General features: G+C 42.4%; 1 protein-coding gene across 3 annotated transcripts in view; it reads left to right on the top strand.

Moving 5' to 3' along the window:
* The window catches only part of LOC124786830 (serine/arginine repetitive matrix protein 1-like), a 631128-nt gene that overhangs the window by 394270 nt on the left and 210329 nt on the right, over window positions 1-26529 (top strand). For all 3 annotated transcript variants that reach the window (XM_047254293.1, XM_047254294.1, XM_047254295.1), the window contains exon 4: window positions 7910-7986. In XM_047254293.1, the coding sequence (XP_047110249.1) occupies window positions 7910-7986 (77 nt within the window). The remainder of the gene's footprint in view (window positions 1-7909; window positions 7987-26529) is intronic.

Below are 26529 nucleotides of genomic sequence, written 5' to 3' on the forward strand. Positions count from 1 at the left end.
TCCCTCTTCTTTTTATCTATTTGACCCTCTGCTGCCTTCACTATTTCATCTCTCAAAGCTACCTAGCCTTTTTCTCGTGTATTTCTACCCGCTCTCCTAGTCAATAGTTTCCTTATGCTCTCTCTGAAACTCTCTACAACCTCTGGTTCTTTCAGTTTATCCAGGTCCTATCTCTTTAAATTTCCACCTTTTTGCAATTTCTCTAGTTTTAATCTACAGATCATAACCAATAGATTGTGGTCAGAGTCCACATCTGCCGCTGGAAATATCTTACAGTTAAAACCTGGGTCTTAAATCTCTTTCATACTATTATATAATCTATCTGAAACCTTCCAGTGTCTCCAGGCCTCTTCCACGTACATAACCTTTCATGATTCTTAAACCAAGTTTTAGCTATGGTTAAGTTATGCTCCGTGCAAAATTCTACTACGCGGCTTCCTCTTTCATTCCTTACCCCCATTCCATATTCACCTACTACTTTTCCTTCGCTTCTTTTTCCTACTATAGAATTCCAGTGCCTCGTAAATATTAAATTTTCAGTTCCCTTAACTATTTGAATAATTTCTTTTATCGCATTATACATTTTTTCAGTCTTTTTATCGTATGCAGGGGTACTTGGCATATAAATTTATATTCCTGTGGCAGGCATGGGCTTCGTGTCTTTCTCGGCTACAATAATGCGTTCACTATGCAGTTAGTAGTTGCTCACTCGCGCTCGTATTTTTTATACGTCACCTAACCTACTCCTGTATTGCACCTATTTGGTTTTGTACTTATAACCCTGTATTCACCTGACGAGAAGTCTTGTTCCTCCAGCCACCGAACTTCCCTAATTCCCACTATATCTAGCTTTAACCTATCCATTTCCCTTTTTAAATTTTCTGACCTGCCAGCCCAATTAAGGGATCTGACATTACACCCTCCGATCCATAGAACGCCAGTTTTATTGCTCCTGATAACGACATCCTCCTGAGAAGTAACCAGCCAGAGGTGCGAATGGGTGACTATTTTATCACTGGAGTATTTTACCGTAGAGGACGCCATCAACCTTCAACGATACAGTAAAGCTGGATGCCATCAGGAAAAATTACGGCTGTATTTTCCCCTTGCTTTCAGCCCTTCGCAGCATCAGCACAGCAAGGCCGTTTTGGTTAACGTTACAAGACAAGATTAGTCAGTCATTCAGACATTTGCCCCAGCAACTACTGATAAGACTATTACCCCTCTCCAGGAACCACACGTTTTTCTGGCCTGGCAACAGATACTCCTCCGATGTGGTTTCACCTAAGGTACGGCTCTGTGTATCACTGAGGCACGCAAGGCTCCCCACCAATGGCAAGGTCCTTGGTTCAGATTCAGTAAGGAATTAATAAATTCATTACGATTTTAATACTAGGATTTCTAGTTCTGCTCGGCTACTTTCACGCATTTTACGTACTTCCCCAGGATGACTGGTTCTCCTACAACTTGTGTAATTTGTAAATACATTCTCTGCACGTTGTGGTTATGTCCGTAAGTGCATTGCTGAAGAACAACGTTATATCTTAAATGAAATAAAAGTATTTAATTTAAAGTACTGGTCGTTTTTTTCCTTTCAAGTGTTACGTTGTAGCTTCTGATGTTTGCATGATATGCTACACTACTGTCCGTTCTCCTCTCTATCTTCAGATTCTTAACACAATTCATCTTCTTCTTAGTATTATTATTATTATTGTTATTATTATTAACGAAAGCATCTGAATTTTTATTTTTTGGTCTCTTTTTCTTTCCTCACAGGAGTGTATACCAAATGAGTAAGTTTCTTTGTGATTCGTCACTGATTTAACCCATTATTCATTCTTTCTTCTGTTACTATATGCTATGATAGTGACACTATCATCCTTCCTTAAAATAAATTACCTCCACGTTTTATTACTACTTGACTCTCATGTTATATCCCTCCCATATTCAAGAATTATATAGAGCTATCGCTTCAAAAAATATATAATACGGGATTTACCAAACTTTCTTTGGCTATTGTCCCTCGTCCAGAAAGAAAAATCATTTAATAATATACAAGCATGCTACGTTTTGGATATGCTAGTGATATACGTTTACATGCTGTCACCATCAGAATTGAGCCTAATATTTAACCTTCTCACGTCATGTAACTATTACTGTTTATCTCCAGCACACTTTAGACCGACTATTCGAGAAGAGCAACTACCAAGGTACTAGGCTGGTAGAAAGAGTCACGTCCAGACGCGAAAGATTAGTATGATTTCATTCTTACACGACAAATGAAGCAGACAACATTGTTTACTGTATTGTTTATGACATTTATCACATCGGTGTTTGGAAACGATTGTGTTCTTGCACGTACCTGGAAGCATGATTTAAAAATACTTAAGTTTTACTATAAAACTGTGCTGTTTCTTTATGTTTTGTTTGAAAATCGCAACTAGTAAAAAATATCAGAGTGTGCTACGTAGATTACTGACATGGTATTTGCCTTTTTGTAGAAAGATTTGCGTTCGTTAAACAAAACCGTAAACAAACTGCAGAGTATTTATGTTTTTACTCTATGTGTGCGTACAGCATTAACCTACGATTACCCTGTGGTATGAGTGATGTCTTGAAAAAAATTATATAACGGGGTCTCTGAAGACTCTGTAGCCGAAAGTTTTCTCGAAATGAGAGACACGTTCATGAAATGTATTCGCAGTTGCTAATTCTAACACCCCTCCAATATACAATTGAAAGATGACAACGAAAATTTGTGATGGAAAGAGACTTGAACCCGTGTTTCTCGATTCACGCGACAAGTATCCTTAACTGCTTTGGCTGTCCGTGTACGACCTACGTCCAGACCGACAGTTCCATATGTCGTCGCTCCTGCGTCACAAACTGTCCTCATGCACAGGCTATGTAATTTCCATACAGGGGACGACATTTTTAATTGAGAGTAGTTGCCTGGTGTCGTCGGATAAATACTATACTGCAATGATTGTGTTATTAAGAAGTAGGCATGGATGTCCGAAGGAACATTGCACTCTCTTCCTTAACAATACAGGCACTAGAATATCGTATTTATACTTTCAGTATTTTCTGTGGCGCAGGATTTTGTGGGGGCTTCTACAAGCATAGTCTTATAATTAATATTCCCTTTACTAAACAACATTTTCCAACCACTTGCAAATATTAAGTCTCTGCACTCAGCTTGGGGAATAACAATTTCAGGAATGTCAAGATACTATAAATAAAAACTGCATGATACCCCAACAGATATACAATAAGCTTATCTCACATGGAGCAACCATAATATGCAACAGAGCTCAAGCTAAAACACGTCCGTTGTTTCCTTCAGCATGACTATAAAGTGAGCTCCACTTCAAGACAAAAATCTTTACGTGTTTCCGCTTGTGATTAACATTACAAGTGGATATCAAGGAAAAGTTAAATTAGCTTCTACCCGACAATAACTGTACTAGGGCGTACTTAGCTAACCAGGCTAATCAACTGATTCACTAAAATGATCTACAATGTATCACTTTCTACTCCTGTACCCTAGAGGCAACACGTTCAGATAGCACTGCAGCTACTATATTGAACAAGATCATGCCTGTAAGGAAAAGACACAATAACAGAATGTACATTGTAAGGTGGCTGTAATTTGGCACCTTACAAGCACTCATATCCATACTTTGCCGCGATTTACAACCGGATTACGTATCAAATGGCTCTGAGCACTATGCGACTTAACTTCTAAGGTCATCAGTCGCCTAGAACTTAGAACTAATTAAACCTAACTAACCTAAGGACACCACACACATCCATGCCCGAGGCAGGATTCGAACCTGCAACCGTAGCGGTCGCCCGGTTCCAGACTGTAGCGCCTAGAACCGCTCGGCCACATTGGCCGGCCGATTAGGTATCATTTGATAGGTTGTACATCGTGTATACGAATATTTAAAGAAGACTGACATTGTCATGTACACCTTGTAATTATTGTATGGAAGGTGGCAGACTATCTTTATTATCAAAACGGTGTAATGAATGATTGCCTATACTAGTAGAGGTTGGAACGCCAGTGGAAATAAGACGGCGGGCGTAACTCAAGCCCTGTGTGGAAGAGCCTACACAGGTGTGTTTGTCCTGCTTGACACAGAAAATAGCCAAGATGGACGGTAGGGGCACTTGAGCGCTGAAGCAAAATACAGCGGCGGCCGGCCGGTATTGTAGTGGGGCCTGAAGGATAACGGGATAATACTTCGGAAACTCTGAAAATCTTGGACGCAGCAGAGAGGAACGAGGAAGCGTTACCTCGGAAACCACGCAGGCTGGGATATTTCTAAGGATATTTACTCTGAGAAGCGTACCATTGTATGTATTCCTAATTAAAGGGGATAGGTATTTCCTCTCAAACTTTCCTCCGCGCTGGACGTCAAAAGGATAAAATTTGGTTGGTCGGCGTTCGGAAGAATTTGTATAGAGGGAGAATATTCCGTAGTTTCGAGAATATGATTCGCTTTCTGCAGTTACGAGGGAGGGGAGTCGAGCTTTACTGGGAGGCCAGCGGTGGAGAGAAAGTGGTCTTCCATTTTGAGCACCCGTGTTTGATGGTCGCTCAGTGTCAGCTTTTGTTGGTACAGACGGACTTGCTGTCTTTGCTCTCAGGAGATTTTATAGTTAGTACGGTTAGACACTGTACTGTTGCGAACTTATACGAGTCAGGACCTCGCCTCCAGGTTGGCAGTCGTAATTGAGAGCACTTCTTATGCTCACGTTGAGATGTTTTCTGAACTTCGTCCTTGTGGCAGGGAGTTCGCATTTCTCGTCTGTAGAACACAGAGAGGGGAAGACAGTATTAGAGTATACTAGTCAGAGGACCGTCTTCTGCCGTCATAGTGTTTGAATGAGGGTTATTTTTATATTTTGCTGCTGGAGTTCTTCCGTTGTTACAGATATGTACGAGAACCATCACTCCGACCCACCGGACGCAGTACATATGGTGATATTGCTAATTGCTTCGGTTTATTAGGGCTATAAAGCTAAACATCTGTGATGACGTAAATTTCATTCCAACTGAGGTTCCACAACATTGTAGATCATATTTGAAAGTAGTCTCTTCTAGTGTTTGGTACATAGGTGATGTCAGTCATCTAGCGTTATTTATATTAGATCACGTAGCCACAAAAAGGGGCAGATTTTGTCAATTGATCAATCATATTAGTTAGGAAATCCACTTGTACTTTTTTATGTCCATTGGTCATTGATATATAAACATTTGTAATATATAAAGGGATTTCAGTCCACAATCAATGTATAAGCAGAAACGGCATTTATCATTTGTAGTTACTAGTTCCCTTAATTATTCAATAATGTTGATGTTGTAATTTATATGTCAAAGAGCAAGAAGGCAGAGATAATATCACCACTAGCAGATCCTAAGATCTGCTTCAGGGGTAGTCGGACTGAGACAAATCTTCACTTTCGCGTTCAGTGTTTTCCTTTGCGCACATTCATTTTACACCCGCCTGGAGTAACATCTTGGAAAATATATATTCTCTATGCATGTTGTAAGATAATGAGTGAAAGTAGATAATCATAAGAAATGTTATTATTTTTAATGAGTTATGAAAACCGTTTCTTTAGTTATATTACAAAACGTTACAAGAATGACTTGAAATTTTTGAAATAAAACATTATTTTCCAATTATTTAGCTGACATATTTAACCCAACTGTGTACAACTGCATTTAAATGAAATTTATATCAATTTTAGGTACGGTGCTAGGAACACTCAGAATTTTAAGCGTTGATGAAATATGCTGTACAGAATTGACTGTGTTCAGATGGATGTTTCGGTGGTGAAATATTCAGGTGTTCAAACGAGTGTCCGTTTTCTTGAATGCCCTGCTGAACAAACCTTATAAACGTCCTGCGGACGAAATTTAAAGTTACTGGGGTCACACAGCGACAGGTTTCCTTGACACGCCGATTAAAGTAAATTTCGATTGCACAGTAGAATATCTCCTTACACTGCCGTAATAGAGGCACGTCGACATGTGCAAATAAAAGTGGTAAACATGTCATATACATCCAGTAAATATTTTGACATGTTACTGATAGTCGTCGAAAACTCATTTCAACACCAGTAGCTTTCTCTTTGTAGGAGTAGCTAAGGAATCGTGTATGCGTCGCCGGTCCCCCAGACGCAGATGACTCCGTGCGGCACAACTAGAGAGCTTGTCGGTTCACAAGACCAGCACCTATACACGTCGTTCCCAGGTTGTTCAGAGCGCACTTTGAGTTGTGCATGTGTCTGTAATTTTCTAGAAAATATCCAAATGAACTACACTCGGAAATCAGCAGAAAGAATAATGTTTCTTATCCTTACCTGTCGAAATAATCCTTCTTTCACTTATTGTTGTTTGAGCTGCTGGTAAAAACATCCCGAATGTAACACGTTCGCTGGCATTGAAAGATTTTCCATTATTTAAGGGTTCTTCTATTGCATCTTAAAACAACCTCCTAAATCTTGAGGCTGAGAAACGACCTTTCGTCACAGACCTAACTGAAAGAAATATTCTCCTCAGGCAGAAGATATGCTCTTGCAATTCCACATCTGGCATTAGTATCATTTTCTAAGATTTGTTGCAGTTAAAGGTATCCAGTTTTCACTAGATTTGGTAATTATCGAACACAATAAAATTTGAAACACCTACTAAGCGAGGTCAAAGAATTTGTAGTAAGCTGGTCTTTCAAATTTAATAGAAAATTTGAAATCCCAAGTAATGTAGACCAAAAAATATTGTAGTCTACCAATTATCTGCGCAAACAATAGCCTCTCACATAACCATGCCTTTCCAGAGTCTGTTAGCTCTAAACTCTTCATTGACTTCTTAAGGGATTGAACTTAGTTGTCACTTGAAAACTGATTTAGAGCACAATATGTAAGGCTGGCCAACCTCTTGGCCACGAAGATGCAAACTAGTAGAAACGTTGTTACTTCAGTTCAAAGAATGATGCAGACTTTTGTTCAAAAGTATTTATTGAAGTTGACATGGACCGCCGAAGGCTATACCTGTAGTTTTTCGTTTTACAAGGGGTAATGCGCATGTTCGATGAAGTGGGGCTCCTGATAGATGTATTATCCAAATTCAGCAACTTATGATAAAGAAATTTATCGTCCGTATCCTTTCGCAAGCACCATCACGGCCCTTTCGAATTGTACAGTACTGCCTAAAAAGCGACGTACAGGCATCAGAGTAAGAAGGTGCTTGTGTACCTAAGCCACCCCATCTCTGTCCTCGCTATTTGACGCAGATTCTGTAGATCACATGTAAGACATCCAGTGAAATGGGCGTTGATGGTGGAGATTGAGCTTCGAACGGTAAGAGTCAACAAAGATTTCGGTAACTCGTGGAGGCCATGCCACGACGTGTGGCGTCGTTATGACAAAACTGGTCCTTGGTACTCCAGACCGAAATACTGCAATCCTATCACTGAATTTACGTTCTAGTAAATATTTTCAATTCTCTTTCTAAATATCTGGTGTTAGACTATTTCACGTGCCGACGAGAAGGAACGATTGCCAAAGTGCACTATCCATTAATTTTAAAAGTAAGACAATAACAGCCCTCGATCACAAAAGGAAGACTTTTTGACCTATATTTCGGCCGTTACTAAAACTTTATCGCTTGGTATTTACTTTATACGTGACACGCAAGTTTAAATGCTTTATTTCTGATGAAGGCACTCTCAGTAGTGGACGAAACGGGTCAAAAAGAGATCATTTTGCGACCGAAGGCGGTTATTGATTTAATTTTACTTTGTAACGGTCGCTGACAACGCAGCCATGTTTAAAAAGTTCCATTAAATTTGCCCCTTAGCAATAGACTAACATTTTCGTTATTGCGCTTTTTCAGAGACAAGTGATGGAACGCCAGAGGACCTCGAACGGACGCCGACGTTCTACGATCGCGCCGCTAGCATTGAACACGAGGTAAGTAATTCGGGCTCTGGCCATTCTTGCAGGGCGTTACAAAAGGGTTACGAGTTCCACATAAGAGCAGATAGTCATTGTGCACATGCACTGACGTGACAAAAGGAATGGGACACCTTCTAATATTGTGTTGGACCTCATTTTGCCCGGCATAGTGCAGTACAGGAATCCGTGGCGGGCCACAACAAATCATCCAAGAGACTGATGACGCAAAACTCGATCTGACACGTACTCAACAAGTCGTTGGAAGTTCCCTGCAGAAATGCTGGGTCGTGCTGCCTCCGTAGCTGTCCATACTTGGGAAAGTGCTGCCGGTGCAGGATGTTGTGCACGATCTGGCTTCTCGATTATGTCCCATAAATGCTCTATGGGATTCATGTCGTGCAATCTGGGTGCCAAGATCATTAGCTAGAGCTGTCCAAAATTTTCTTCCCGCCTATTGCGAATAACTGTGGCCTGGTGACATGGCGCATCACTGTTTGGGAACATGAATTCCTTGAATGGCTGCAAACGATGTCCAAGCAGCCGAAGATAACAGTTTCTAGTCAATGGTCAGTTGGACCAGAGGACCCATTCCATTAGCAAGTTCAGCCCGCCTCATTATGAAGGCACCACAGGCTTGCACATTGCCTTGGGCCCAGGGCTTCATAGGATCTGCGCTCTACATCTACATCTACATCTACATTTATACTCCGCAAGCCACCCAACGGTGTGTGGCGGAGGGCACTTTACGTGCCACTGTCATTACCTCCCTTTCCTGTTCCAGTCGCGTATGGTTCGCGGGAAGAACGACTGTCTGAAAGCCTCCGTGCGCGCTCTAATCTCTCTAATTTTACATTCGTGATCTCCTCGGGAGGTATAAGTAGGGGGAAGCAATATATTCGATACCTCATCCAGAAACGCACCCTCTCGAAACCTGGCGAGCAATCTACATCGCGATGCAGAGCGCCTCTCTTGCAGAGTCTGCCACTTGAGTTTATTAAACATCTCCGTAACGCTATCACGGTTACCAAATAACCCTGTGACGAAATGCGCCGCTCTTCTTTGGATCTTCTCTATCTCCTCTGTCAAACCGATCTGGTACGGATCCCACACTGATGAGCAATACTCAAGTATAGGTCGAACGAGTAAGCCACCTCCTTTGTTGATGGACTACATTTTCTAAGCACTCTCCCAATGAATCTCAACCTGGTACCCGCCTTACCAACAATTAATTTTATATGATCATTCCACTTCAAATCGTTCCGCACGCATACTCCCAGATATTTTACAGAAGTAACTGCTACCAGTATTTGTTCCGCTATCATATAATCATACAATAAAGGATCCTTCTTTCTATGTATTCGCAATACATTACATTTGTCTATGTTAAGGGACAGTTGCCACTCCCTGCACCAAGTGCCTATCCGCTGCAGATCTTCCTGCATTTCGATATAATTTTCTAATGCTGCAACTTCTCTGTATACTACAGCATCATCCGCGAAAAGCCGCATGGAACTTCCGGCACTATCTACTAGGTCATTTATATATATATTGTGAAAAGCAATGGTCCCATAACACTCCCCTGTGGCACGCCAGAGGTTACTTTAACGTCTGTAGACGTCTCTCCATTGATAACAACATGCTGTGTTCTGTTTGCTAAAAACTCTTCAATCCAGCCACACAGCTGGTCTGATATTCCGTAGGCTCTTACTTTGTTTATCAGGCGACAGTGCGGAACTGTATCGAACGCCTTCCGGAAGTCAAGAAAAATAGCATCTACCTGGGAGCCTGTATCTAATATTTTCTGGGTCTCATGAACAAATAAAGCGAGTTGGGTCTCACACGATCGCTGTTTCCCGAATCCATGTTGATTCCTACATAGTAGATTCTGGGTTTCCAAAAACGACATGATACTCGAGCAAAAAACATGTTCTAAAATTCTATAACAGATCGACGTCAGAGATGTAGGTCTATAGTTTTGCGCATCTGCTCGACGACCCTTCTTGAAGACTGGGACTACCTGTGCTCTTTTCCAATCATTTGGAACCCTCCGTTCCTCTAGAGACTTGCGGTACACGGCTGTTAGAAGGGGGGCAAGTTCTTTCGCGTACTCTGTCTAGAATCGAATTGGTATCCCGTCAGGTCCAGTGGACTTTCCTCTATTGAGTGATTCCAGTTTCTTTTCTATTCCTTGGACACTTATTTCGATGTCAGCCATTTTATCGTTTGTGCGAGGATTTAGAGAAGGAACTGCAGTGCGGTCTTCCTCTGTGAAACAGCTTTGGAAAAAGGTATTTAGTATTTCAGATTTACGCGTGTCATCCTCTGTTTCAATGCCATCATCATCCCGGAGTGTCTGGATATGCTGTTTTGAGCCACTTACTGATTTAACGTAAGACCAGAACTTCCTAGGATTTTCTGTCAAGTCGGTACATAGAATTTTACTTTCGAATTCACTGAACGCTTCACGCATAGCCCTCCTACCATCAGATCTTACAAACTGAAATCTTGATTCATCTGACCAGGTTACGGTTTTGCAGTCGACTAGGATGCACCCGATACATCACGAAAAGGCGCCGAAGGCGATGCCTTGCTGTTAGCATAGGCATTCGTGTCTGTCGTCTGCTGTCATAGCTCATTAACTCAAGATTTCGAAGCATTGTACTAGCCGATACGTTCGTCGTACGTCCTACATTTATTTCTGCGGTTATTTCACACAGTTTTACTTGTCTGTTAGCACTGACAATTGTACGCAAATGCTGCTGCCGTCGGCCACTGCGTCGTCCGTGGTGAGAGGTTATGCCCGAAGTTGATATTCTCGGCACACTTTTGGCACCGTGGATCTCGCAATATTGAATTCCCTAACGATTTACGAAATGGAGTATCCCATGTCTCAAGTTTCAGCTATCATCCCGCGTCCAAAGTCTGTTAATTCAAGTCGTGGGGACATAAACACGTCGGAAATCTTTTCACATGTATCACCTGAGTACAAATGACACAGCTCCGCCAGCTCAGTGACTCTACTACCTTCTCATGACTTGGGGTCACCACAGTGTGTATACAGAGTGTTAAGAAAAACCTCCAGTGTCTCAGGGGATGATGCGCATCAAAACAAGACCAAAATGTCATACGATTACAGGTCCTACAAAGCATATGAACACGTGTTCATAGGAGGTACTGTTGTGATATCATCCATGGCAATGCGTCACTTGTCCAACTGCAGATGACTACACTATAGTTAACGTTAATTATTACCCCTGGCATGGAATACTGCGAGGTAGGAAGGTATCATGGACCTGTGATTGCGGATAGGATTACCGTTGTTGCATTCGCGGTATGTTACATAACGGGGTCAACAGCGTAAATGTAAACATTAGTTGGCTCAGTGGTCTGTAGTGAGTTGTCCCGTTTAGTTGTGTCTTTGTACTTCAATCTTCTTACATCTGTTTACGTTCGAATACATTTCTCCTAACTCTAGTACGTACTGTGATGTTCGATCTACTTACGCGTCAAAAATGGTCCAAATGGCTCTGAGCACTGTGGGACTTAACATCTGTGGTCATTAGTCCCCTAGAACTTAGAACTACTTAAACCTAACTAACCTAAGGACATCACACACATCCATGCCCGAGGCAGGATTCGAACTTGCGACCGTAGCGGTCATGCGGTTCCAGACTGAAGCGCCTAGAACCGCACGGCCACAGCGGCCGGCACTTACGCGTCAAATTTAAAGTAGATACTATTGTTATGTTTACGGTGCCTACAACATGTCTCCTCTCTTGCAGATACCCTGAGACAGTCTAGCAATGTAGGCCCTTTATTCCACAAGGGAAGTGGCAGACATGATTTAGCAGATGGCGCTAATCTGAAAGTCCGTAGCCTGTACACTGGACAATTTCCAGTACTCAGGGTACCATCTGTTAAGCGGTTCAGCCAACTGATTTCAAGCGTCTTGGGGACATAGGTTCAGTAGCACCCAACAAAGTATACACTGGAAAGCCTCGTTAATTTCGCACACCTTAAGTGGAGGAGCGTGTTCTAGGTGCAGTGGACGAGAATCCTGAAGGTAGTGTGCAACGAATAGCAGCAGTTGAAGGTGTTAGTCATCATCCGGTCTGGACGGTACTTCACGGGTAGTTATTGTACCCATAGCATGGTCACCGCGTCCAGGTCCTTAGGGCAGAAGACAATCGTGTCAAAGTGCAGTTCTCCCAATGGTTCTTGCGACAGCGCGGTGCAGATTCACTATTTGCCTCCAATTTTTTTAAATTTAATTTCTATTATTATTTTTTTCATAATCAGCATGTGTGGACCGATAAAAATCCTCATACAGTTCAAGAAGCAAAGCATAAGGACCGATACTGAATTAATGTATGGGTAGGAGTTCATGACGATAGATCACTAGATCCGTATGTGCTATCACAAGGTTTGGCCAGGGTTTGTTATCACTGCTTCTGAAGAACGTAAAGCCCATCTTCTTGGAGGATGTGTCGTGTCATGGCAGACTACAGATGTGGTTCATGCATGACGATGCACCAGCTCATTTTTTTTTTTTTTCAGCATTGTGCGTCGGCACCTGATGAGAACATTTGAAAACCGTTGGATTGGCCTGAGAGGTCCCATACCTTAGCCAGGTGGTTACTCTGACCTAAATCCACTAGACACGTGACACACTATGTCTATTCCACTCCAATAAACGATGTGCAGACACTATACAATCCTGTGTTTCGTTCCTATCAGCACATTAAAACCAAACAGAGTGATTTGAAAGAATTCGTGAGTTCTTACACCGAGGGTCAGAGGCAAGCATTGAGATGAATGGACACCATGTTGAGCTCCTCCACTGAACAAATGGTCATATGTTAGAATGGTTATAAGACATTTTTTCTTGTTTTGATTAGCACACAGACGGCACTGGTAGTTAGACATTGTCGTAACTAAGGCAGAGACTCGTAGTTGACCCAGAAAACAGACAAACAAATAGTTTCTCAAATAATTACCGTTTTATTACACAACTTGCAAATCAATGACTGTGAAAACTCACAGTCTTTAATTATCTAAGGTAATTCGTTCGAATCGATTTCATTAGAACGAAACAAACTAATTATAGAAAAGACAGATGAGAAGCAAGATTTATTGAATCATAAGGAAGTACAATTTTCCCACCAAGAAGGTAGCTTGCAGATATTTCAAGAGACCGATTCTTAAACACGGAAATTCAGTCTAAGGCTACTATCATCTAGTATTAATGGTGGAGATAGACAAGATTCACACCCATATAGGACTAACAGCAGAGAGAGCTGTGTCGTTACCAATGTATAGCGAAAGTAGCGATAATACAACGAAAGTCATCGTGGTTTTTCACGAGGTCATGTGAGAAGAGCGATACAGTCTTATAAATCCACCTCCAATACCTTAGGCAGACGCAGCAAGATATATTGCACCTCGCGGAGACGTTTAGTGTTAAAACTCTTACAGCGTACGTTATGTTCCAATGAAACGTCAACCAACTTATTATTTATTACTCCCGCACATAGTTCTCAAGATAACCATGACAAAAAAATTCAGATGCATTCGAAATCACAAGAAGGCTTACGACAGTCAAGCCAAAAAAGGGGAGAGAGAGAGAAAAGGTAACAGTCACATAAAGACATTGGCTTGTGAAATGCAGATTATAGATCTACTTTTCAAATAAAGGTATTGCAAAGATCATAGAAGACACATGCTCCATTCTAGCTAGGAAGACGTTAATCTTATTCGGCATTATATGTTTATACTATCACCGTTTGTGAACTAATGTGAAGAGAACGTCTCTCACTAAAGGGACGGAATCTATGTAAAATGTAAATTACTCAATATGAAACTTATTCTGCTTCTTATTTAGTTCTGGATTAAATATTTATGCTATCTCTCCTTTCCGAGTCGCCTTTCGTGTAAGCAATACGCCCACCATATTCAATAATATGTCTAGCATTTTCAACACTTTTTCTGTTTATATTACTGCTTTTCTCTGTGCTGTAATTTCCATTGCTAGGTTAACTGTTCTTCTATACAGTGGCAGGTGTTCCACTGACATCTTCCCTAGACTAATTCCTATTTTTTTACCTTTTAGATTCGTTTTTCATCACTGCACTGAATTTTTAAACTTCTTCGACAGCACAACTTTAGGTAACAGGCAAGTCGCTGTTCTTCTTCCTACTACTTTCATCATCTACGTCCTTGCCTGCTTACCCATAAGACATACTATGTGCGAAGTAAACTGTTAATGTCTCTCGGCAATTCTTGGATGTGGGAAAATTGACCAATGACACAGGAGTTTTTAACATATACGGTGTTAATTAGCACATTCGTTGTTACTGGTGAATTTTCCCACACGCACGGATACATCAACTTTAAATGTTATAAATATATTGCATTTATCAGTCATTATCTGTGGAAATTATATCGGAGAGCGGAACGCCAGCCTTGTCATAGTGCTCGCAATGCTTTAAAGTACGTACCAAAGGAAAATGTGAACACATTGTTCAGTTCGTCATTGAATGAACTCAGTTTCATCCCTCAGTTACATTATTACTGTGCATGGCATCGTGTGATGAAGTGCACTGATTTATATGTTGTTTCTCACCCAAATATGATGGTTTTTTTAGGGGATTTTGGGAGGAAATTGATGGTGCATCTTCAGTGATGAAATATAGAATGTATCATTGCTGGGTCAGTAATACTGTCCGTCAGTAAAATGACGGTGTTGAATATGGGTTTCATAAACAGTTGTACATGTATGGTGTCCCCACTTTGAGTGATCGAATTGTTAAATACGATGAATCCTTCACAATTTGCATTTGAAGGAATTGTCTGTGAGACATCACAATGTCATTTGTTCTTTATTCAGTCGTGGCGCTGTTGTCTGTACTATAATTAAGTTATGTTTAGTTGTTTTTTTAATCGCTTTACTCATCCCCGGCACTTACAAACTGCACATAAAAAGTGTTTAAAAATATATTTTTTTGGGGGACGAAAGGGGTGTTGTTAGTCTTCGGACTGGTTTGATGCGGACGCAACGAGTTTCTCTCCTGTGCCAACCTCTTCATCTCAGAGTAGCACATGCAACGTACGTGCTCAATTATTTGCGGGATGTGTTCCACCTCTGTCTTCCTCTACAGTTCTTAAGCTCTACAGATCCCTCTATAACGGTGGAAGTTATTCCTGATGTCTTGATAGATGTCCTACCATCCTGTTGCTTCTTCTTGTCAGTGACTTCCGTATATTCCTTTCCTCGCCAATGCTCCATAGAACCTCCTCATTCCTAACCTTATTAATCCACCTAATTTTCAACATTCTTCTGTAGTACCACATCTCGTCTGTTCCCGCTTTCCCAAAGTCCATTTTTCACTCCCATACAAAGCAGTGCTCCAAACACATATTCTCAGAAATTTCTTCCTCAAGTTAAGGAATATGTTTGACAAAGGTAGATCTGGCCAGGAATGCCGCTTTCACCATTGCTAGTCTGCTTTTTCTCTTCTCCTTTCTCTGTGCGTCATGGCTTATTTTGCTGCCTAGGTTGCAGAATTCCTTAACTTCATCTACTTCGTGATCACCAATCCTGATGTTAAGCTGGTCGCCGTTTTCATTTCTCCTACTTCTTATTGCTTTCGTCTTTCTTCGATATACTCTCAATCCATATTCTGTAATCATTAGACGGTTCATCCCCTTCAGCAGATTCTGCAGTTCTTCTTCACTTTCACTGAGGATAAAAATGTTACGTGCGAATCTTATCACTGATATACTTTCACAATGATTAGTATTTCCACTCTTGAACCTTTCCTTTATTTTCATGATTGCTTCCTCAAGGTACAGACTGAACAGCAGGGATGAAACACCACATCATATCTTAACCCTACATATAATTGACGATGGTTATTCATATAAGAAAAGGGACTACAGAAAATACGTTAGACATATCGTGGCGTGCTAAACTCACTACACATGCAAATTACGTATTGTCTGAGGAAAGCGTGTATTTCGGGTGTCCTGTATAAACAGTTCTGCGGCAGTACGCGTAACAGACCCATTTTTAAATTATTTATATGACAATGGCGTCCATTGTCCTAGACTAAAACCAAAAATGTGTGTGTGTGTGTGTGTGTGTGTGTTTCTAAGCACTTCAGAACTCGTTGCCACTAAGTTTGTTACGACACATGACAAATATGCCACTCAGTTTGTTACGACACATGACAAATAATTTTGCTGTAGGCAGCGTTAGTTCTGTCGTATCCCAGAACAAGTCAAATCGATCAATTAAGAGTGTGACTTACGTGGTGCAATCAGGACAATGGCAACAGTTTAATTCTGTCATGACGTATGTCCGCCTAATTTTAGTTTGAAATAGAGTCAAGAGGGAGTAAAGATTTCTTGGTTGCTTACGTTCCGTTCTGGAGTACAGGGAATGTGACCTGACATGGATGGTGATTTATCGAGCTAGGAAGGTGACATTAACTCTTAATTAATTCCAAATAAGTTTATTCACCATCAAACACATTTACTCGTACATGAAATGTGTCTGACTAACAATCTCCATGAACTATGTATCAATAGATTTCCTTTTCTTCTCGTCTATGGTATCAAAATTTTATGTTTGTCAGACTACCGGTTTCGGTCTATAATGACCATCTTCGGATCTGCTTTATAAAAATAAACCGGTAGTCTTACGACGTAAAAATTTGTGACCATAGACGCGAAGTAAAGGAAATTTATTCTACTCTCCTGGAAATTGAAATAAGAACACCGTGAATTCATTGTCCCAGGAAGGGGAAACTTTATTGACACATTCCTGGGGTCAGATACATCACATGATCACACTGACAGAACCACAGGCACATAGACACAGGCAACAGAGCATGCACAATGTCGGGACTAGTACAGTGTATATCCACCTTTCGCAGCAATGCAGGCTGCTATTCTCCCATGGAGACGATCGTAGAGATGCTGGATGTAGTCCTGTGGAACGGCTTGCCATGCCATTTCCACCTGGCGCCTCAGTTGGACCAGCGTTCGTGCTGGACGTGCAGACCGCGTGAGACGACGCTTCATCCAGTCCCAAACATGCTCAATGGGGGACAGATCCGGAGATCGTGCTGGCCAGGGTAGTTGACTTACACCTTCTAGAGCATGTTGGGTGGCACGGGATACATGCGGACGTGCATTGTCCTGTTGGAACAGCAAGTTCCCTACCCGGTCAAGGAATGGTAGAACGATGGGTTCGATGATGGTTTGGATGTACCGTGCACTATTCAGTGTCCCCTCGACGATCACCAGTGGTGTACGGCCAGTGTAGGAGATCGCTCCCCACACCATGATGCCGGATGTTGGCCCTGTGTGCCTCGGTCGTATGCAGTCCTGATTGTAGCGCTTACCTGCATGGCGCCAAACACGCATACGACCATCATTGGCACCAAGGCAGAAGCGACTCTCATCGCTGAAGACGACACGTCTCCATTCGTCCCTCCATTCACGTCTGTCGCGACACCACTGGAGGCGGGCTGCACGATGTTGGGGCGTGAGCGGAAGACGGCCTAACGGTGTGCGGGACCGTAGCCCAGCTTCATGGAGACGGTTGCGAATGGTCCTCGCCGATACCCCAGGAGCAACAGTGTCCCTAATTTGCTGGGAAGTGGCGGTGCGGTCCCCTACGGCACTGCGTAGGATCCTACGGTCTTGGCGTGCATCCGTGCGTCGCTGCGGTCCGGTCCCAGGTCGACGGGCACGTGCACCTTCCGCCGACCACTGGCGACAACATCGATGTACTGTGGAGACCTCACGCCCCACGTGTTGAGCAATTCGGCGGTACGTCCACCCGGCCTCCCGCATGCCCACTATACGCCCTCGCTCAAAGTCCGTCAACTGCACATACGGTTCACGTCCACGCTGTCGCGGCATGCTACCAGTGTTAAAGACTGCGATGGAGCTCCGTATGCCACGGCAAACTGGCTGACACTGACGGCGGCGGCGCACAAATGCTGCGCAGCTAGCGCCATTCGACGGCCAACACCGCGGTTCCTGGTGTGTCCGCTGTGCCGTGCGTGTGATCATTGCTTGTACAGCCCTCTCGCAGTGTCCGTAGCAAGTATGGTGGGTCTGACACACCGGTGTCAATGTGTTCCTTTTTCCATTTCCAGGAGTGTAGTTCTAGTCTCTGTTCAATTCGAGACCATGTCGCAGCTTGTGGAACTATGTTTCAGCCCAAACCCCTTTAATTACGATTCTGCCGATTAGTTGGCCCACTCCTGGCGTAAACTGTATGTCCTTTTACAGAAGGGTATTGCCCATCCAAGATACAAGAGCTATCTGACGTCTCGCTTTTATCGTTATTAGATACACTAACTTGAGTACCTAATTTACTATATTAGAGACAAGTGCAGTTACTTCCACTCGTCTACCATGAAAACAACGGGATTCCTGCTCTGATTCACAGGAGACCAGTACTACGCAGGTACTTGCTCCTACCAAATACTGAAATTAAGACCAACTGTCTTTGTTCAGTATTAATTATGGGTCTATAATACTTTACTAAACTTGCAACATATCTATCAGTTGTATCTCCTTCGCCACATCATTACTTATTCTCGTGGAACAGGTTCCACTGCTACTTCAGTTGACGCTGCAATTACGGCAGTAACAGCTTCTGTCCGAGTGTTGTCTGTCACTGTCAATACTCAGACTGCTTGACTGTTCGATGATGATTGCCTTGCTACTGCTAACACTACCAATTTATACTACGCCTTCCGAAGGCCATTATCAATTATGCACGTTGCCTTGCTTCCGCTTTCCTTACATTACCAACACATTTTTCGATGCTTCTGAAATATACCGTCTCTTCGCGTCCGTGTTGATTTCTTTCTGGTTGGCTGAGATGATGGTAGAAATTTTCCTAGGACGAGCAGACGAAAGCTAGGATCTTAGCTTTTCATGGTCTCGTGGTGTTGATCCCGTCTTCCGTTCCCAGAAATATTACTTTCTCCAAAAGTTCTGTGAATCTGCTCGTCGTTAAATAGACCACGCTGACATGTCCGTCCAGAAGTTCTGGCTTAATTTTTCTCCCTTGACACTATAATTGACAATTAAAATACTCAACGATCATGACGTCTGTGATATAGTCAATAGTCTACAGAACTATGAGCTGCAGTATTTTGGACGGTGTACTTCTTGCTCCATTACAGACAGATAAAACACATATATCACTCGTGGGAGTTAGTTCTGCCAGCTATTCAGCTGGTATGAAGAAGAATTTTATAACATGAGTCTTACAACATTAGTCGTTCCCCCACCCAGACGCTAACGTTATGTATGTACATCGTGAGCCGTCAGATTCCTCTTTAACTTTTCACACCTTGACTCCATGTTTTTGTCAGCCACCCTCGTCGATTCTTTGTAGACTCATCTTTGTCGAGGATTCTGGTTTTGACATCAGTTGGTACATTTGAAGTAAACAGCAATACACCTTATTCGTAAAATCCGAACTCTTCGTTACGCTGCCAGTTTTGAAGTTACATTATACCGTCATAAGACCCCTTGACAAAAATAGATTGGATAAAATTCAATTGCATGTAGTCGTTGTACGAGTGACAATAAGATAACCGATGTCCGATGTTCTGTAATACAAAAGATATAATGACGTCTGCTACATCAGGGATTTGTGGACGTAGGTTACCTTATTGTGACTTCTGCAATTACTACACACGATTGGATTTTATCGTCATCAATCCCCTTCACAAAACTAAATTTGTCAAGGGAACTGATGACGACGTAATGTAATTTTGAAACTAATTTAGAAACCGGCAGCGTAATGAAGACTTCGGCATTTACTAATGAAAGTGCATTGCTATTTACCTCATCTTCGTCTTCATCTTCCGTAAGGGACCGAATTGAAAATTTTTGTAGGCCACCATAGCTACTAGACTCATCTGAGAATTGCGTGTCTAAAATGTCTTCCACCTTTTCTTAAAGATGTACTTAGGGCACGCTCCAACTTCTTCTCTATGCATTCAGACTATAGAATTTCTTATCCAATTTTTTACTAACGTCTCATACTTCTGTAAGTTGCAACTCGCTCTTACATTCCTTTCGTAATATCATTCCCTATGAAACTGTACCAGCGTATACCATTTGGGGCACACCGTACTCCATGGGTCTGGTGTCGTGGGATCTATCCCAGCAGTTCCTTATATTTTGAATAAATGTCGTCGGTAATGCAGTCACAGACTTCCAATATAAGAATAATGCTTTTACGGCCAACGGGCTTGTCAAAAGAGCGGAGGATAGGACAGAGTTTTGGGTCACACTTTGGATGTAGAGGTGGGAATTTCCCCTAAAAAGCGGAAGAGTCAGCAACGATATGTGATAATGGAAACCACTGTGTTACAAAAAATTACTGTGTGGCCTGTGACTGAAAAAGTGTCATTATGTTCTTTCATTGACAAAAAATTCCAGATTAGTCTACGATTCGGATTTCCTGGAGCGGTTTTCCAATGTGTTGTAATGGCGAAAAAAATTTGAATAGCCTAGGAAGCGGAGACATACTACGTGCCTGAATACAGGTGAAGTAGGAGGCTGGATGATATACAACCAGAAGATGAAGAGAAAGTACACTATGTGACCAAAAGTATCCGGACAGCTGGCTGAATATGACTCACAAGTTCGTGGCGCCCTCCATCGATAATGCTGGAGTTCAATATGGTGTTGCCCCGCCCTTGGCCTTGATCACAGCTTCCATTCTCACCGGCATACGTTCAATCAGGAGCTGGAAGGTTTCTTGGAGATTGGCAGTCCATTCTTCTTGGAGTGCTGCACTGAGGAGAGGTATAGATGTCGGTCGGTGAGACTGTCACGAAGTCGACGTTCCAAAATATCCCAAAGGTATTTTATAGGATTCAGGTCAGGACTCTGTGCAGGCCAGTCCATTACAGGGATGTTATTTTCTTGTAACCACTCTGCCACAGGCCGTGCATTATGAACAGGTGCTCGATCGTGTTGAAAGTTGCAGTCCTCTAAAAATGGTTCAAATGGCTCTGACTTAACTGGCTGGGAGTTAACATCTGAGGACATCAGTCCCCTAGAACTTAGAAATACTTAAACCTAACTAACCTAAGGACATCACACACATACATGCCTGAGGCAGGATTCGAACCTGCGACCGTAGCGGTCGCGCGGTTCCAGACTGAAGCTTGGCCACAGCGGCCGGCTGCAATCGTCATCTCCGAATTGTTCTTCAACAGTGGGAAGCACGAAGGTGGTTAAAACATCAATGTAGGCCTGTGCTGTGGTAGTGCCACGCAAAACAACAAGGTGAGCCGACCACACCATAACACCACCGCTAACACCACCACCTCCGAATTTTACTGTTGTCACTGCACACGCTGGCAGATGACGTTCACCGTTCATTCGTCATACCCACACCCTGCCATCAGATCTCCAAATTGTGTACCGTGATTCGTCACTCCGCACAGCGTTTTTCCACTGTTCTGTCGTCCAAAGTTTGCGCTCCCTAGACCAAGCGAGGCGTAGTTTGGCATTTACTGGCGTGATGTGTGGTTTATGAGCAGCCATTCGACCATGAAATCTAAGTTTTCTCGCCTCCCACCTAACTTTCATAGCACTTGTAGTTGATCCTGATGCAGTTTGGAATTCCCGTGTGATGTCTGCCTATTACACATTACGAACCTCTTCAACTTTCGGCGGTCTCTGCCAGTCAACAGACGAGGTCGGTCTGTACGCTTTTGTTCTGTACGTGTCCCTTCACGTTTCCACTTCAATTCCACATCGGAAAAGTGGACCTAGGAATGTTTAGGAGTGTTGAAATCTCGCTTACAGACCTGCGATGCAAGTGACACCCAATCACCTGACTACGTTCGAAGTCCGTGAGCTACGCGGATTGCCCCAATCTGCTACCTCATGATGTCTAACGACTAATGACGTCGCTGATATGGAGTACCTGGCAGTAGGTGGCAGCACAATGCACCTAATACGAGAACGCATGTTTTTGGGGGTGTCCGGATTCTATTGATCACATAGTGTATGCGAGGTTACGGTGCATGTAAAGCAGGATGAAAACATAATAACCAAGAGTGTTGGAAATGCTGCAGTGAGGGACAAAATCGAGATATTGTTATGGGAGAATACTGGTTCGGTAATAGAAATGGGACAAGGTGTAACTGAGTCGCGCAATTAATGTCAGCTACGCACAGAAGCATCATAAAGTCCAGTACTTGCAACTCAGGAGGGCTTTCATAGTCACATGTCATAGAAGGGATGGGTGGGGGCGTATGACTGAAATATTAATTGTATTATGTAGAGGTCGACACAGCAAACTAAGTCTATATTACGTGAGTCTTAGACTGTGGGCTGCCTCTAAAGTAATTAGTGACGAATACTAATAAGAATTCATGGAGGTTTGTTGTTTCTTGCACACAGCTCATTTTTCCTGTTCCTCCATTCTGTTTTGCAGACTGAGCACATAATGGAGAACTGCAAATCGACGTCAAAAATTTTGATATAGTTATTTGACGGACGGCGAGGATGTATCAGTGATCTCCTTGTTTTCTTGCAATAGCGATTGAGTCTTTGTAATTTGTAAGACAGTTGAGGTAAAGCCGGAATGGCAGTGTCTATTTTGTGAATTAATCACAGTTGGGCATTCTCTAGACAGTTCTACCGTTTTGAGATTGTGAAATAAAACACAATGTGTATTAAAAGACCTTGACAAATACCGGTTGTCATACCAATAGTGTTGAACGCAAATGTAAAATTAATGACACGTGGTCTTGTAATATTCTTTTCATGCCAAGTGTACACTTGGTGCAGCCTTAGTCAGAGACTTATTCTCTTAGAACTTATTCAGTTAGAAAAGAACAACACATATAATTGGGCAATCACCACGAATCCTTCTTTTTAGTGCCTGAAGTCTGTCAAAGAAGATGAAAGGTATCCAGTTCTTTGACGAAATGGTGTATTTCCAGAAAGGGACGTCTGGCGCAAGTGGGTAAAGTGCACCACTGTGCGTGGGGAGCATCGATCAAGACAATCGAATGTCGATATGGCCGCTGCCTCCACTCTCAAACTTTTGCATAAAAGCTAAGGCTGGCAGGGAAGCTGGCGCTGACAGCGCTCGAAATAGCGCCGACCTCTGACCGGGGAAACGGCGAGGCCGATGCATCAGCAGGCCTTATCGCTGTATGGCTGTCAGTGATAGCCGATATAGAGCTCCGGGAGGTTCTTACCAATATATAAGGGACGGAGTAGCGAAGAGTTTCAATCATATGGCGAAAGAGCCCAGAGAAGTTTATTTTTAAGATTATTTGATAAAATCTTTCATATAAGATGTGATTGTATCACAAAACACAGTCCTAGTGGAATACATAGTTTTGTCACCGTTAGTATTAGATCATCTAATGTCCAAAGGCACACGAAAGTTGCCTCTTCATATTCTATTTATTTCTTTTCTTCTGCATTTCACTAATGGATTAATACGCAACTGAATACATGATCCGAGAGAAAGGACATTTTCCTTTATCTGTAATCCCAACGAACAGTTTACTGAAACCAGAGACAGTATCCTAAGTAGATATGTATTAAAGGTATTCCATCAGGGGCCGTTGAATCACAAGCGATCGTTTAGTTCCTCTGCATATAAATGAGTCTCCGTTGATGAATGAGTCTCCCTGTACTGTGATAGCGGTAGGTCGAAGAGAAGAAATGTAAATGGAACCTGAGGAAGATTGGATTAGCCCTTTTCCCAGACTAATGTTTTATCCTCTACAGCTCCCTTTACATTCCTTTCTTCGCCGATTCCGCGAGAAACATCGTCCCTTATCTTGTCAATACATCTCACTTTCAACACCCTTCTACAGCACCACATCTCAAACGCTTGAATTCCCTTATTTCCAATTTTCCTGTAGTCCATAATTCACTGTCACAAAATACTGTGCTCAACAATACATTCTCAGAAACTACTTCCCCAAAACCTAGCCGATATTTGATTCTACTAGACTTCTTTTGGCCAAGAACGCTCCCCAAGCTTATGGTTCAGTTTACTATCAATCCTTAGCGTATGCTCATAAGAGTGTTCAGTCCACTCAGCAGGCCTGTAATTCTTCCTTCCATCACAGAGGATACCAACGCCATCAGCAATTTTTATCACTGATATCCTTCACCTTGAGTTTTAATCAAGCTCTTGAAATCGTCCTTTGTATCCGCCAGTACTTCTTCGCCGTTTGATACAACAGGAGCGGCAAAAAACTGCACAGCTGTCTTCTACCATTTTTAATCCGAGTACTTCCTTATTAGTCTTCCAGACTCCCAGTCACTCCCTACCTCGCTACTCTGCGTCTTCATGTTTCCGACCTTTGAATTTCACCGAAAGTTGGTCCCATTTTTCTATTTGCTAAATCACTTCTTTCAACGACAGTTTCTTTTCCCATTTCTTCACATTTTCCCTGCAGCTATTTCTCGTTATCTTTCCTGGTTTCATTCTTGAGTAACTTACATAGCTCTACTCACGTCTTTTCTATAATATTTTTGTACTTCGTTCTTTTGTCCATCAGCCGTAATATTTCTGTTTGTCATCGAGTTTTTACGCCGCTATCTTTCTTCCATCAATGTCTGTCTCTCCACCTACTGTGATTGCCATTTTTTGGAATGTCCATTCCTCTTTCACTGAAGTTTCACTGAATACTGTGGTGTTCATTATCGCACTATCTACAGCCTTTGAGAACTTCAAACAATTCTCATCATTCCTCAGCGTTGCAGTATCTCACTTCTTTCCAAACTAATTCTTCCGGATCATCCTCTTAAACACGACTCTACTCGTCATCCTTACTAAATTGTGATCTGAGTCTGTATCTGCTCCTCGATACGCTTTACAATCCATTATCTCAGACAGAAATTTCTGTTTAACCATGATGTAATCCAGCTGGCATCTTGACGTGTGTATAGGTCTCCAAGTATACCTTTTACTCTTGTAATTGATGAACAGTGTATCTGCTATTACCGGCGGAAGCTTACTACAAAATTCTATTAGCCTTTCTCATCTCTCAGTGATAGTACCGAGGTCATATTATCCGGTACCTCTCAACTATTTCTTTCCCTGCCACGCCTTTCCACTTTTCCCTAATTATTAAATCCTCACCACCCTGTCCATATTGAGTTACCAATTATATTTAGTGCCCTGTTCGGCTTGAGACGTCGGTACCTGATCTAATGTTGTCGGTGTTGGTTTGCTACTGATAGTCACGAGCATAATCCTTTCACTAAATTGTTCAAGGTACCTCACTCCCTGACCTACCTTCCTATTCATAGCGAGTCGTACTAACGTTATACCATTTTCTGCGTTATTGACACGGTCGTTGGAAGGTTGGGGGTCACTCGTTATACCAGAAGTCTTCGTTCGCCATTACTGATGATTTTATTTAATTTTAAAGACTAAAACGAAGACCCAGGTCAAATTGATTATTAGTAAAAGTCGTTGCCCCTACACCACGGTCCGCGATACTCGAGCGTACGAGAGACAAATATAACAAGTGTTTAGAATATAGGAACGAAATCTTATCCATAATATTGAATAATTAACCATAAAAGAGCATGGAAGAACTTTTTGGGAGTATGTTAATGTTTCGCTTATGTTGCCGGATAATGTTAGTGTCACTGAAATTGCTCACTTGTTCTCTTTGGCGAAGGACAGTTGTTTGGAACATTACCCTGAAAATCGTGTTGTAAAGTTTCCCCTCAACTTTAAAAGTTGTATGTTAGAAGTACAAATATCTTTGAGATAAGAGGCCAGTCACTGTTAATGCAACATTTATAGACTTTTTAAAAGAGGAAAACTTAATATCGACATTGAATATATTTAAATTGCAGTTGAAATCAGCGTCTCGGGGAGTAGACCAGTGTGGTCTGAGCTCCCAGTTGCTGCACATAGACAGTGCAGAAAGATACGTATATAGCTTCTTTTCTGTGTTTACTTCGTAGATTCTTACTTAAATTGCGTGTGAGTTTCGTATAGGAGGCGTAATTTCGAGTTTAAGTTACTGTAATCGTAAATTCAGGCAGATTGTAGGGCTGTCACTAGGCATTTGTACAGGTTAGTTCATACATTCTTTGCGTGTTTCCCTTGTGTTATCTAGGCACTGACTCGTCTTTCAGTAACTGTTGTTCAGCATCGATTAGAATGGACAGGGACTGTGATTGCTGTGTTCGGATGACGGCTGAGTTGGCATCCCTTCGCTCACAGCTGCAGGTGGCGCTGACTTCGGTCGCGTAGCTTGAGGCTGTTGCCAATGGGCACCACTGTGCGGAGCTGGAATTGGGTATCACTGCGATGTCTACCTCGTCCAGTCTGTCCCCAGATCGGTCTGCCGTTGTGGTTGCCACGGTTGCTGCCCGTAGTGGGGCTGAGCCCTCGCCTGTGGTTGATTGGGAGGTCGTTCCAAGGCGTGGCAGGCAGCGAAAGACGTCCCCGGAGGCTGCTCGGAAAGCCTCCCTGGCACGTCTGACTAACAGGTTTCAGGTACTGTC

Source organism: Schistocerca piceifrons, chromosome 1 (genome assembly GCF_021461385.2).
Source record: "Schistocerca piceifrons isolate TAMUIC-IGC-003096 chromosome 1, iqSchPice1.1, whole genome shotgun sequence".
NCBI classification, from domain to species: domain Eukaryota; kingdom Metazoa; phylum Arthropoda; class Insecta; order Orthoptera; family Acrididae; genus Schistocerca; species Schistocerca piceifrons.